The sequence below is a fragment of the Pinus tabuliformis genome, chromosome Q (assembly GCF_031772625.1).
Source record: "Pinus tabuliformis cultivar Carrire ecotype Pingquan chromosome Q, CPIR1, whole genome shotgun sequence".
NCBI lineage: Eukaryota > Viridiplantae > Streptophyta > Pinopsida > Pinales > Pinaceae > Pinus > Pinus tabuliformis.
Window position 1 is genome coordinate 647,093,926 of NC_142296.1, and position 14,769 is coordinate 647,108,694.

The following is a 14,769-nucleotide window of genomic DNA, read 5'->3' on the forward strand; positions in this document are numbered from 1 at the left end:
GTTTGACGAAAATATGAGAAAGCGCAGGAAGATAATGTCATAGTGGGACATACCCCCTTGTCATATTCAGGTTGGTTTTAGTTTTAGGAATCCATCACAACCATTTTCCCCATAGATCTATGTTATAACACTCAGAGCATGGGGATTCCTCTTTCCCTTCAGATTGTTGTGAGATTTTTTCAATTTTCTTATACATTCAAATTTAGGGTTTCATATTAATAAACATAGTTATGAGGAATAGTCGGAAGATAATGTCATCATGGGATGTACCCCCTTCTCGGATTCAAGTTGGTTTTAGTTTTCGAAATTCATCTATCCATTTTCCTCATAGATCTATGCTATAACACTCAGAGCACAGAGATTCCTCCCGACCTTCAAATTGTTGTGACATTTTTTTAATTTTCTTGTACATATAGATTTATGGTTTCATACTAATAAACATAGTTAGAGGTTTTTGTATAAATGAATGTTTATGTGTAGGCCCAATAGTTGCAAGTATTTACTATGCAATATGTTGGGAACGGGAATAAAAACAAAGAAGGGGAAGTCAAATTCACTTTATCAGCAAGGGCAGAACCTTCCATTTCATCCTCAGATCATAGTTGGCCTTCATCTTCAACTATGAAATTTAAAGTAGGGATCTCCCACAATGCCTCCCCACCGTGGTGTAGTGATGACAAGGATGGTCATTACATGTTTGTACTTGGAGAGAATTTGACACCTCAATGTCATAACAAATATTTCGCCTCACTATTATTTATTTGATCTCCAATGGTTTTTTCCTAAATGTTAGTATGGGATCTCAGCAAGCGTTTTTAGGTTTATTGTTTGATACCACAACCTAGTTTACAAATAATCCATTTCCTCGATGTGTTTTTCTCATATGTCTTCTGCTCTATGCTCTATAGATAAAATAATCAGTAAAATGGGGCAAGGTAAGGATCTAGGAGACATTGTATGTTGGATTTTTCTTGTCATATATCATGTATTCGATCAATTTTATTTTAATGAGAGTATGGCCAATATTTGTAGGTACATTTGGGCAAGTTTTGGAGCGTTGGGAATGAAAATCAAAGGATCTCATAGCTATCAAAATAATTCATGGCTTAAAAAAGTACCAAGAGGTAACAATGATTCAAGTTGATTTCCTTCGTGAAGTTGCTAAATATGACAGAAATAACACATAATGTGAAGAAGTATTTGTTTTGATGTTTTACTTTGCATGCGTTATTTTTACATGTACAATTTAATAGATGGGCATGTTGGGCATGTGGCCTAACACCCCTGGATAATTTTTTTTATTCAAAATATACATGTAGTACTTGTAAATGGTTGTATGAGATGTATGACATCTCCCCATACAGTTGTGTGCGGATGAGGGAATGGTCTAACTATCAAAATCACACTTGCATCATCAGAATTTTGTAGCAACTTATATCTTCATTTTTATTTTTATTTTTCACAAAGTTTGAGTTCTCTGCATTTCGTATTTGGTTGTTATTATGTATTTTTAAGGTTGTGGATGGAGGTGAAAAGAAGTTTTAGAGAAGCTTGGGCCAAGCATACATCATTTCCTATGAAAAAATAAAATAAAAATTACCACCCATCTCCCATTGAATTTGTACGAGATGGTGGAAGGAAAATATCGAAGTCTATGGCATGTGTGTAGAAAATACTCACTTGAATCTTGACATATACATTGGGAGGGTTGAAATATTTCGATTTTATATTAAATGTTTGTCTGCAACTCTACTTCATTGGTCATGTTAACTCCCAATTTATGAGATTGGATTGTCATGGGCCTTTTTAAGGGTACTAATAATTTCAATCCAAGGTTTCCTTATCCTAATGTTGTCAATTGTGTGTGGTAGATATGCATGAGTTGAAACTCGTTCACATAGACTTAAAGCCTGAAAATATACTTTTCGTTTCTTCAGACGATGTGAAGGTTCCAGATTGCAAGACAATTTTCCAGTGTTTTGTGCTTTGTGTTTAAGTGATTATGATTGGAATTGTATTGGTTGGCTTAACATATCTATGTCAATGAGGGATACTTAATTTATAATATTGGTTTATATGATAGGAAGCAACAATTTTCCTACATCCTTCACGCAATAGACAGTTAGGGTTATATTTCTCTATTTTTCTTCTTTCCATAATTACTCCAACATTACTAGCAAGAACCCCCTAGTTCGTTAGGGTGATAGTATCCTGCCAAATTCTCAGCGTGCAATGGTCGAAAGGTTGATTCTAACACAATTTGGAAATCCCCTATTAGGAATTTAAAATAGTCAAGTTTGGTCTAATTTTTCTCGCCATATTTAGAATTTCTCCACCAATTAGAATCTCAAACAATCAAGTTTAGTTTAGGGTTTCGATCATATTTACAACTTCTCAACTAATTATTCTGCAAGACGATGGATCATTCCTAGAGTTAGAGTTTTAGTCATAATTGCAAATTTTGTCACGTATGTATGAGTGTTTGAGCAACATTTGACTTGGATGATAATGATGATTACTTGCTTTGTGTCCTTCATTCCTTTCAGTTGACCTCCTCCATTCATTCCATGAATTCCCATCCCTATAGGAAAAAGCAAATGCAACGCACTAAACATTGATCTTCATCTTTATCTTTATATTTTAATGTTAGGCTTGATCTATGTATTAATATTGATATCAATAAGTTTGAAATAATTTTTATTCTTTTATATCGTGTAATATACATTATATATAATTTTCATATTGTTTTGGGTAGTAGTTCTATGAAAAAGGAAGAGAGACATTATATTTTGTAAATGCTTATAGCATTGCAATATTATGCTCATATGTCTTCTGCTCTATGCTCTGCAAATAAAATAATCAGTAAAATGGGGCAAGATAAGGATCTAGGAAACATTATGTGTTGGATTTTTCTTGTTATGGATCATGTATCCGATGAATTTTGTTTTGATGGGAGTATGGCCAATATTTGTAGGTATGTTTGGGAAAGTTTTGGAGCATTGGGACCGAAAATCAAAGGATCTTGTAGCTATCAAAATCATTTGTGGCTTAAAAATGTACCAAGAGGTAGTAATGATTGAAATTGATGTCCTTCATGAAGTTTCTAAATATGACAGAAATAGCACATAGTGTGAGGAAGTATCTGTTATGATTATTTACTATGCATGTGTTATTTTTACATGTGGAATTTAATACATGGGCATGTTTGGCATGTGACCCAACATTCCTGGATAATTTTTTGATTCAAAATATACATGTAGTACTTGTAAATGGTTGTCTAAGATGTATTCCATCTCCCCATCTCCCCAAATAGTTGTGTGTAGATGTGGGAATGTTTTTATTATCGGAATCACACTTGCATCATCAATATTTTGTAGCAACTTATATCTTCATTCTTTTTTTGTTTCACAAATGCTGAGTACTTTGCATTTCGTATTTGGTTGTTAGTGTCTATTTTTAAGGTTGTGGATGGATGTAAAAACAAGTTTTTGAGAAGCTTGGGTCAAGCTTATATGATTTCCTATAGAAAAATAATTACCACCCATTTCCCATTGAACTTGTACCGGATGTTGGAAGGAAACTATTAGAGTCTATGGCATGTGTGTAGAAAATACTCACTTGAATCTTGACATATGCACTGGGAGGGTTGAAACATATATTTTGAATTTTTTTAGGCCCCTATAATACTAGTGATTCCCCCATTACTATTATCATTGTATTCCTTATTGTTATTATTGTGCCCCTATTGTCCCCATATTGTTATTAATATGCCCCATATAAACCCACTATTGTTATTTTTGTGCCCTTTGTTATTACTGTTATGTCGGCTTGATTATATTATGACCCCTTAAACTCCTATATATAGAAGGGAGGTTAAGTAATTTTTATCATCCAAGAAATGTTCATTTGTGGAATGTAAAGGAGGTTGCCCCCTCGAAGAGGCTGAATTCTAAGGCATTGATCTATCTTTTCTATCTTTTTGTGAGCTGGTTTCCTAACATTTGGTATCAAAGCTTTGGATTCTAGGGTTTCGCTGCTCCAAACAGGTCATCGTGGCATTTTCTCTATAAAAAATTTTCTGCGACGTTTCAGAAGCTACAAAAAAACCCATTTGAGCCGAAATATTTCTAAACTTTGGGTCCGAATTTCAAAGCTTGTCTCACTATATTTGTGGAGATATGATCTGAGGACGTTAGGGTTTTTGCAAACTCCCGAATTACATTCCAAACAGGTGACCTGCGGAAAAGCATCATAACTTTTGTTTTGAGCATCAGATTGAAATTTCGTAAGAAGTTTCAGAAACAGGATGGCCTGTAGTTTTCTATATATCAGTTTTAGGTACTAAATTTGAAACAGTGACACGTGGCACATCGTACAATTTTGCTCTACTGAACTATTTTATAATCAGGTCACCATGGGAGATTTGGCATATATCTTCCTTGGAGAATCCAATATTTATCATGGGTTCCGCAAGGTAGATTTTTTTTCATTTTAATTAATCCCGAAGAAAGAAAATGGAAACACCTAGTAAGCAACCTGAAAGCTCTAGCATGACTTGTGAAGAAGAGGAAGAAATGCAACATGATTTATCAAAATTACAAGACCAAGTACAATAAATTTCACTCTCATTAAAGGTAAATGAAGCCAAGATGAATGGCGTGGAAGCTAATATGAATGGAATGCAAGTTAAGATGGAAGCTAAGATGGATGGCGCAGAAGCTAAGATGAATGGCATGGACAATAAGATGGAAGAATTGAAGATAAATTTGAATAAGTTGCTACAAGAAATGGTCACTAATGGTGAAAGGGTAGTAAAGGAAACTCATGATGAAAACAAAAGAAATTTTAATCATGATTTCATAGATTCTAATGTTGGATTGAAAACCCACCATGTTCCAAAAATCGATATGAGGAAGTTTGATGGCAAGGATCCCAGAACATGGATACTACAAATGGAGTAATTTTTCTATCTCCATAATGTGCAAAACACACAAAAGGTACGTATTGCAACTTTATATTTGGAACGAAATCAGTTTGTATGGTATCGATGGATTTGCTCTCGTAAACAAATTGTCACTTGGGCAAGTTTTACGGAATAAATGATAGCACATTATGAGGATACAAAAAGCAACGCCTTTTTTAACCAATTGATAAATCTCAAACAAAAGGGTTCAATGATGAAGAACATTGAGGACTTTCAAAAATTGAACATAAGGGTAAAAGATATTCCAAATGAGCATAAGATTGATGTGTTCATAGGGACTTTAAAGGGTAACATCTAACATGAGGTTCTCCTTTGGGAACCTGATTCATTGGAGAAGGCATTCAGGCTGGCAAGAAAAATGGAAAGAAAAATTATGAAAACCAGGAAGCCCACCACTCACAACTATAAAGATAGAAGTGTTGTTTCCCCTAGCCTTCCACAACCTACAAGGTTGACACCACAACAATTGGAAGAAAAAATAGCAAAAGGGCTTTGTTATAGTTGTGATAACAAATACACTGAAGGTCATAAGAGTGCTGAGAAGAAATTATTCTACATAGATTGTGAAGAGGAGGAAGAAAATGAACAAGAAATGTCAAAAGAAGAGGATATACACCAGGAAAAAACTCTGGAGAAAGAAGAAATGAATCCAACCATATCTTGTAATGCATTGGCTGGAATTACCACTCCTCAAACTATCAAGATAGAAGGACATATCAAGAAGAAAAATGTAAGTGTTGATTGATTTAAGCAGTACCCATAATTTTATTCATTGTAAGATAACCAAGGAATTGAATTGATTCCTATATCTAGCACCAGAGTGTCAATTGATGGTTGCAAGTGGAGGAATCATAAATTGCTCTGAAAAGTGCCATAATATCAAGCTATCCATGGGAGAATATGTATTGAATAGCCCAATGCTTTTCATTCCAATGGATGGTGTTGATGTTGTAGTAGGAGTCTAATGGCTACAATCCTTGGGTACAATAGCTTTTAATTTTCAAGAACTTTTCATGAAATTTTGTGCGTAAAGAAAAGAAGTTGAATTAAGGGGTATTGCAGGGAAACCGAGAAAGATAATCAGCTCTAACGGAAATTGAAATTGAAAAAGAGTGAAATTGAACGTATGGTTGCAGAAATGTTAGATGTTGGTATAATTCAACCTAGTCAAAGTTCTTTCTCTGCTCTAGTAGTATTGGTGCACAAGAACGATGGATCATGGCGCATGTGTCTGGATTATAGGGAGCTCAACAAACTCACTATTAAAGATAAATTTCCCATCCCTGTCATTGATGAATTATTAGATCAATTGCATGGATCAATTTATTTCACCAAGTTGGATCTTTGTTTAGGATATCATCAAATCATAATGAAGACTAAAGACATTCTGAAAACAGCATTTAGAACTCATGAGGGTCATTATGAATTTTTGGTCATGCCTTTTAGCCTCACCAATGCACCTTCTACATTTCAAGGTTTGATGAATTCCATTTTCAAACCCTTCCTTAGAAAATTTGTGTTATTATTTTTTGATGATATATTAATCTACTAGCAAGTCTTGGAAGGATCATGTTGAACGTGTTGACAGGGTGCTCAAACTATTGGAGGAAAAACAATTATATGCAAAAAGCTCCAAATGTTTCTTTGGAGTACAATTAGATGTATTTTCCAATGTGGTCAAATTAAAGGTATTGTTTAGTATGTCATTAACCCACATGCTATGTCAGAGGTTCGTTGAGTGAAACCCCAATACTTGTGATGTTATAGCCTCATGTTTTAATAGAAGAGATTTAGAATTACAATGAGTGATTTATTCCAATATACTTTTTGATCCTTAACATCAGAGATATAAGGAATATATTTGCCATTAAAAAACACTTATTCAATGTAAATATTTACAATTTTTAACAGTAATCAACTTATAAACATAAATGTTCATTAAAATTGTAATTGAAATACAATTCATGTAGTAAAATAGGTCAAGTAAAAATAGTAAAAACTCCTCGTTAAAACTATGTTTAAAATATTTTTAACAGAAAAAATAGATAAATATATTTTTGTATTATCATGATCAAATTCTCGGTGATTACTGTTGATTAACCAGATAATCTAGTACGCGGCTCCTTGATATGCTATAAGCCTGACACAACTCCCACAATCTTTCTAGTTGTTGATCTCGTTCTCTTAGAGGAGTCTCCATTACTAGAGCTGCGACATGTGTCCCTCTATGCATCTCCATATCCCACACTTGCTGAGCCATATGGTGGGACTCCCATTTCAAACACATTGTCCTGTGCTGCATAACCGGCATTGTTGCCATTTGACTGCCCATTGTCAACTTGAGCTGCTCCATAGGGATTAATGCCCCTACTCCCTGTGTCTTCGTATCCAACAAAGCTACCTGTGTTTCCATAAGGCATGGCTGGAGCACCCCACATACTTGAACCTGGAGTAGCTGTAGCACCATTGCCATATAATCCTCCATTCCCTGCAGTGTCTACTCCGTAGGCAACAGGACCTCCGTAGCTAGAAATATTGTTTACAAAACTAGCTGTGTTACCATAGCCATTACCAGTAATGGCAGGTCCATATCCTGCAGCAGTTCCATAACTGGAAACATTATACCCAGCAGGTCCATATGAAGAATAGCTACCTGTTTCTCCCACTGCAGCACTATAACCAGTGTTCATTGGAGGAAAATGGCCCGCTGAAGGAATTGGAGTAGAATTGAAGCCACGCGCATTGCTGAAACTAAAATTACCTCCTCTACCTACAGGAAAACGACCATGGCCACTAGAAAGTTCCTTGGGCACTGATCGTTTGACTTCAACCATCTTCCCATTGAGCTCATAAAAGGGTGTTTGCACAACAATTTCTACAGTATCTTCCGAGTCAAATGTGATGAAGCCAAACCCTCGAGATGATTGAGTTACGGGATCATACATCACAACTGCATGGGTGATTGTACCAAACTGGTTAAAATATTCCCTCAAGTCATTCTCAGTAACAGTGGGTGGTAGGCCACCCACAAATATCTTCTTTGTCCTACTTTGGTTTTGGCCACCATAACCATGTGTAATATCCCTACTCCTATTTATGTTATTCTGCTCATCTCTGGCAATTGCTTTTCTAACTTCCACCTAAATATTTGCAGAAGAAGACAGAAACATTAACTAGTTATAACATGCTACTCATAAATATTCAAGTCATGAGAAAAGAAGAAGAGGTTAAAAAAGAAACTTACTATTCGGCCATCGATGTTGTGCTTGGAATCCAAGAGAAGTCTTTCTGCCACAGTTGGATCTGCAAAAACAAGAAAGCCAAACCCTCGTGACCTGCCTGTGAACTTATCCTTCATGATCACCACTTCCACTAAATCCTTCAGTCGCTCCTCTGTTGTCTCCCATGGTATCCCACCAAGAAAAACCCTCCCCTGCTTTGATTCCATATTACACCAAATCTGCTTCATACAAACACCAAATATCAAATCCGAATAATACAACCAAACCAAAAATCGTACAGTTCGGTGGATAATTATAAAGTAAGAGGATAAAAAAGATTCTGCTTTGCGCACCGTTTAAAGTAAAAAGCAGAGCAATTTTGATTATAAATCTCGATCGAAACGGTCTCTGGAGAATTACCGATGCCCCGCGAGAATCTGTTCACCGCATGTGTTTGTTTTTAATCTCTATTGTGATCATCTCTATTTATACATGAATGCGTGTTCAAAAGATGGTGGTGCTCGTAAGCGGGGACCTTCAACCGACGTGAAAGAACTCTGAATTAAAATTATAATAATAAATTAATCTTTTTTTCCTTGATTAGTGGTTAAAAAATTATCTTAGGAAGAATGATTGTTATGTTGCAGTGATCATGGGTGCTTTCTAGCGTTATTGTAATAGCTTAGGATTAACTTTGTTGCTTTCCAACGTTATGGTAATAGCTTATGAAGAATGATTGTTATGTGGGGGGTGTTTTCAAGCGTTATTGTAATAGCTTTGAGGTTGATGTTCACATTAATTTTAATATTACTTATTAAATAATTTGGTTATTAGGAAAAAATATTTAAATAACAAAATATTATTAATGATATTAATGATAATTTATTATTAGTAATATTATAGTATTTTTTATAATAATTATTAGATTTTATTTTTAAAAAATATATATTATTATAATAATAATAACTTAATTTGAAGTTACTGTGAAGTAAGAAATTAAATTGGTGTATAAGCTTTGACTACTAAAGTCTATAAATGTGTAAGACATTAAATTGGTGTATGGGATTTGACTACTAAAGTTTAGAAATGTGTATAGACTCTACTCGACTATGGATTTGAACTTGTGATCTATTAGGAGGAAACACATGTTCTTAACCATTAAGCCCATGTAAGCCTCGTTGAGATAAGTTGCATGTCTCATCTATCTAGAACCTCATTCAGCATAGTCATCCCCCTCAAAATCCTCATGGCTGGATGATGTGAGGCGTTTTAATAAACTTCAATTTTGTTCGTGTGTCTGTCACTGCAAATCTAGAACCTGACATATCAACCATCTTAATTTACATGGACATTTCTGAGGTTATGGACATTCCCAATCTTGGTTTACGAGAGTAAAGCAGGGTTTACGAAGATTTGGGATATACGTGGGGCTGAGATTGAAATGGCAAAGACAATTGCAATGGCCATGCTTTCTTCCTTTCCAATGCGATTTAGCACGGATTCAATTTAGCAAGCTGGTAATTCTAAACCCATCTCAGACCAGTTTTTGACGGCAGTTGGTTTGTAACAACGGCTTATGGTTTGCTTCTCATCTCTGTGGATGTTTCCCACCGCATCTCAGATTTGGAGCGAGGTCTCATATTTGGAGAGGGGTCCTAGTTTCGAAAATTGGAAACAAGTCGTTCATAGAAATTGAATAGTGTTGTGCCTTAACAAAGCTGGGATCATTGAGGAGTGAGGGTTAAGAAGGATGGGTGTCGAGCTCTGGGCCACCCAATTGGCTGCTTCTTTTATCTTTGGAGTTTTTTTTTGACGAGCAGCGAGCAGTGTGGTCAGCAGTGAGAGCATTGAGCAGTGAACAGTGAGCAATGTGAGAGCGGGGAGATTTTATATAGCAGAAGTCTCGAGCAGCGAGCAAGGAGCAGTGATAACCTAAACAGTGGGGAGTAGTGTGAAGTAATCTTTTCATTTTATAGACCTGCATCTTTCTTGAAACAAGTTCAACGGTAAATGCATTCAAACATGACAACAAGACAAGAAATTTTAGAACTTATGGAGACAAATGATTTAGGACAAGTGAAAATTGCCTCATATGCCAAAGCTAGGAAGTGTGTTTGCGTCAATGCCAAACAATATCGAGGCATTTTAAAGCGAAGACTAACTCGTCTACAATGGGAGCAGACAAGGAAAAAGTGGTCTAAAAAGGAAAGTACTCGAGCCCTTTGCAAGAAGCACTCAAACAAGTACCCTCTACAAGCACGTGGCAACAAGAAGTCCAGAGGAAAATTCATTGAAGATTCTGCCTTATATAGTCCCACATCCACACCTCTCACCTGGTCATCTGATCTTTATGTGAAAGAATTGTTAAATGCAAAACAAAGGTTGGAGATTTTAGAAGCTAAAGAGTAGGAAAGAGATCATAAAATTCATATAATAACAGTTGAGAACAAGGCTTTAGCATAAAGCAATAAAGTTTTAAAAGAACAATTGGCATTGCTACAAGAAGCTCTCCTAATAGGCAAGATAGAATGGAAATGCATGAAGGCGGATGTGCAAAACATAAATAAATCTATAGTAGAAAGTACAGAGGTGGTGAATGTGAAATCATCCCAGGATAAAGGGAAAATAATTGCCCAAATAGACAACCATGAAGAGAAAGCAAGAGAAGAAAGGAAAGGAGATTCCACCAAATTTTCCAAAACTTGGACTCAAGTTATTAACAATTGTACTAATAAGGAAGGAGAAACAAACATTGAATTTGACAACATGCAAGATAGAGAAGGCAAGGAAAGACAAAATAGGGCAGAAAACATAATTATTAAAGGGGTGAAAGACTATGGGAAAAATGAATGCACTCTTGACCTTGCAAGAGACTTCTTGAAAGGAAAGTTGTTATGGCAAGGAAAAATATGCCAAGCATGGAGGATTGGTAAGTTTAACGGTAAGAGAACTAGGCCCACAAAATTCATCATTCCTAGCATGCATGATAAATATATCATTCTAAGCAAGAAGCATCTCTTGAGGGGTTATCGCTTTTTCCTAGAAGAAGATTTAACTGTAAAAGCAACATTAGGAAAGGAGGGAGGAAATGTTAAAGGTTAAGGAAGCAAGAGATGAAGTCTAGAGAGCATGGATTTATAAACGCAAAGTTGTAATAGCGCAATTTGGACCTCCTTCCAAAGTAGAGCAGCAAGATGGTAATAAAGAAGAGGCAACAAACTCTTCAACAGGAAATTGGGAAATAAGATCAGTATGGGAAAGTAGGGACAAAGACTCAAATGTGAGTCTTGCATGTCAAAATAAATATCAGTCAAGCCATACCCAAGTTTCCTTAAGATTAGTTTGTTGGAACTGTAGAGGTTACCCATGGAGTCGAGGACTTGGGTTAGGGCCTATTGCAGAAGATAGAGACATAATTTTCCTCATAGAAACACATAAGCATGAAGGGTGAAAGACACCTTTGTTTAAAGGATACTGGAAGATGGTAGTGTGGAACAAGGTAGCAGGGAATGCCAAAGGGCACGGGGGTATCATGGTTTTAGTAAGGGAGAAAGAAGGTCGTTTCATTCAGTTAGAAAAAGAAGACTCTAATAAGCAATTCATTGGGTTTAAAATATCAGAAATGGAAACCACATCAGAATTTCAGCATGTTATTTTACACCACAAGTTTCAAAAATATACAAAATTATAGGGCTTGACCACAAAGATCCATTTGCAGCCTTAAAAGCGGATATTGCAACATATTCGTAGCTAGGTGAAGTCCTTGTCCTTCTGCTGATTTATTTTTCTTAGTTCTTATTTCCAGCACTGTTTTATTTATTTCAGTTTTGCTCATTTACTTTTCTGCAAGATAGATATTAAATTGCTCATGTCATTTTCAGTTACCTCCGAAAGCCATAGCGAGACTAATGGTGAGGGATTGAAGAATGAGTGTGTAGTTTGATATTAGTTTACTTTTCTGCAAGTTAGTTATTGAATTGCTCATGTCATTTTCAGTTACCTTTGAAAGCCATAGTGAGACTAATGGTGAGGGATTGAAGTATGAATGTGTAGTTTGATATTAGTTTACTTTTCTGCAAGATAGATATTGAATTGCTCATGTCATTTTCAGTTACCTCCGAAAGCCATAGTGAGACTAATGGTGAGGGATTGAAGTATGAGTGTGTAGTTTGATACTAGTTTTATTTTCTACAAATTAGATATTAGATTGCTCAAGTTGTTTATGATTACCTCCGAAAGCCAGAGTGAGACGAATGGTGAGGGGTCAAAATATGAGTTGATGTAATTTGATTTTAGTTTACTTTGCTTGCAATTTTTGGATTTCTTTGAGTTCAGTTTCTTTTATATTTATACAGCAACAAGGATACTAGGTTTCATGATCAATAGTTCATTGTTTGTTTAATTAGAATAGTGGCATATTTTCATTCTCTTTTAGGAATTAATTTCATCATTGCATGTTTTAAAACCTTTTTGCAAGTTTGAAGTTTTGGAAATCATTTTAAAGGACATCATTGCCTTGAACATTTTTATCCATACTTGTCTTTTATAATTTCCATCTCACATTAGGGAATCAACGAAGATAAACCCAAAAAAAAACTAAAAATCAAAAACGACAAAAAGTAAGAAATCGGTTATCTTGCATATATAGTGCGCCTCACTTCAGCAGTTTACGACTCCCAGATTGACAATTAATATAGCAATTTAGGACACTCTAAATTGACCAAACACCCTCCTAGGCTACGTCTCCTTGGTCTAGCTTCTAATGGCTTGACCCAATCTCATTATTCTCAAAATACTTCAATGATAAAAAATACATAAAGTGTGTTGACCAAAAGAGTGGCTAGTTCACCCTTCAAGGAAACATTCTCCAACAAATAATTCTCACTCTAAAAGCATGACAACCTACATTCAGTCATGAAACAATCAACAAGAAAAGGGTTCTCAAATCGAGACCCCATACTCCATCTGACAATGAGAATAAAAAGTACATCAATTCACTTGAAGTACTAAAAGAGAACTTTCCTCAAGGAGATAATGAGAAAATAGAAATATGAGCTACACTATAGATGTCTCATCTACTGAAGAAAACATATGAAGGCTAGAAAACTCCTACAAGGTCCTCTTCATTCTCAAAATCCTTCAAAAATTGATTCAACCCCATGGTTGAACCTAGCACCCATATACTTAAACCTGCAAAAAGTATCTTCAGAAGTGCTCCAATGGCTCTGAAACTTGTTCCATTGGCTTCAGAAGTCCCAAAAATGCATATCTAGCCTCTTCCTGCTCATGAAAAGACCAAAAACTGAAGAAGATATGAGATTTCTCTATTTTAACCAATTCTACAGTTAACCTCCCTACAATTCGGCCCAAACCTAGCACCGGTGCCCCAAACGTGGAACTGCTCCTCCAAACCTGGCTCAATTCCCACTCGGCAGACGAAATTGTAGGATCGTTAATTTCTCCAGCCCCCAAAATTTGCGCCCCTAAGCACATGGGCCTCCATATGGCCTAGGACTGGCCCCCCACAGTTGGCGGTCGAATTGACAGTTTAAGCTAACCGCAAACCTGGTCACATGTCAGCGGTTAGGGCTCGGTGGTTTCAAAGGTGGGCGGTTAGGTGAATGGCTTGTTGACTGGCAGTTCAAGCGTTCACATGGCCAGTGTTTTGTTAATTCCTGACAATTAATGCTTGGGTTGCGGAACTGTTTGTGGTAGCTGCTGTGGTAATCAAATGCGGGTGGTAAGAGTTTGAGGCCAGTGGTTAGTTAAACCCCGACAGTTCTGGTGGACTGTTCACATGATACGACAGCAGTTGTGGTAATAATTACTACCATGGGGGTGAGCTAGGGGCTAGTCCCCGACCCCCTGCCCGCGCTCCTCTAGCGCGGGGGTGACCAAGGGCTAAGCCCTAGCACGCCCCCAATTCCATATGCGCCACTCTTCAAACTTTAAAATAAAGTCTCCACCAACATTTATCAAGCGATACACATGGCCTATTGGTAATGCATGCGGTTTGTATGGTGGAGGTTGTAGGTTTGATTCCCACATAGGCTATTTAGGCCCAAAAAAAATTGGTGGGCCCCATGTTGCCACATGGCAGACTCTGGTTGGGCCACATGGCAGCCTGTGGTTGGCCACTAAACAACCAATCTAAATCGACCAACTCAACTATGTACCTTGTGACACATGGCGAACATTCTACCTATTTTTCTTTGTCTTGTTCTGCCCTGTATTGATCTGTACTTCTCTGCTCTGTTCTGCTCTGCTCTATTCTACTCTGCTCTGCTTTTGTTCGAATTATGAAGAAGAAGAAATGATCGAGGATGCATCATACTGACTCAAAGTCAGTCTAAGAGTATGTACCACTGGTCCCAGACTAGTCTCAACCAACCTGAAGTCAGCGTCATAGTGAGTACAACTCCTACCATTGGTCCCAGACCAGTATCATCCTCCATTGACTCGAAGTCAGTCTCAGAGTGCGTACCACTAGTCCTAGACCAGTCTCAATCGGCCTGAATTCAGCGTCATAGTAGGTACCACTCCTACCACTAGTCCCAAACCAGT

The 14,769-nt window shown here is 36.6% G+C and overlaps 1 protein-coding gene and 1 pseudogene across 1 annotated transcript; one reads left to right on the forward strand and one right to left on the reverse strand.

The window, feature by feature from the left end:
- The first annotated feature begins 504 nt into the window (after window positions 1-504).
- LOC149221162 (serine/threonine-protein kinase AFC2-like) overlaps window positions 505-14,769 on the forward strand; it is a 56,368-nt pseudogene continuing 42,103 nt past the window's right edge.
- LOC149221163 (heterogeneous nuclear ribonucleoprotein 1-like) lies at window positions 7,210-8,432 on the reverse strand. The gene is made up of 2 exons (XM_089383662.1): window positions 8,229-8,432; window positions 7,210-8,124 (listed from the first exon to the last, which is right to left on the reverse strand). Exons 1-2 carry the CDS (start codon window positions 8,430-8,432, stop codon window positions 7,210-7,212), a joined length of 1,119 nt encoding a protein of 372 aa, XP_089239788.1.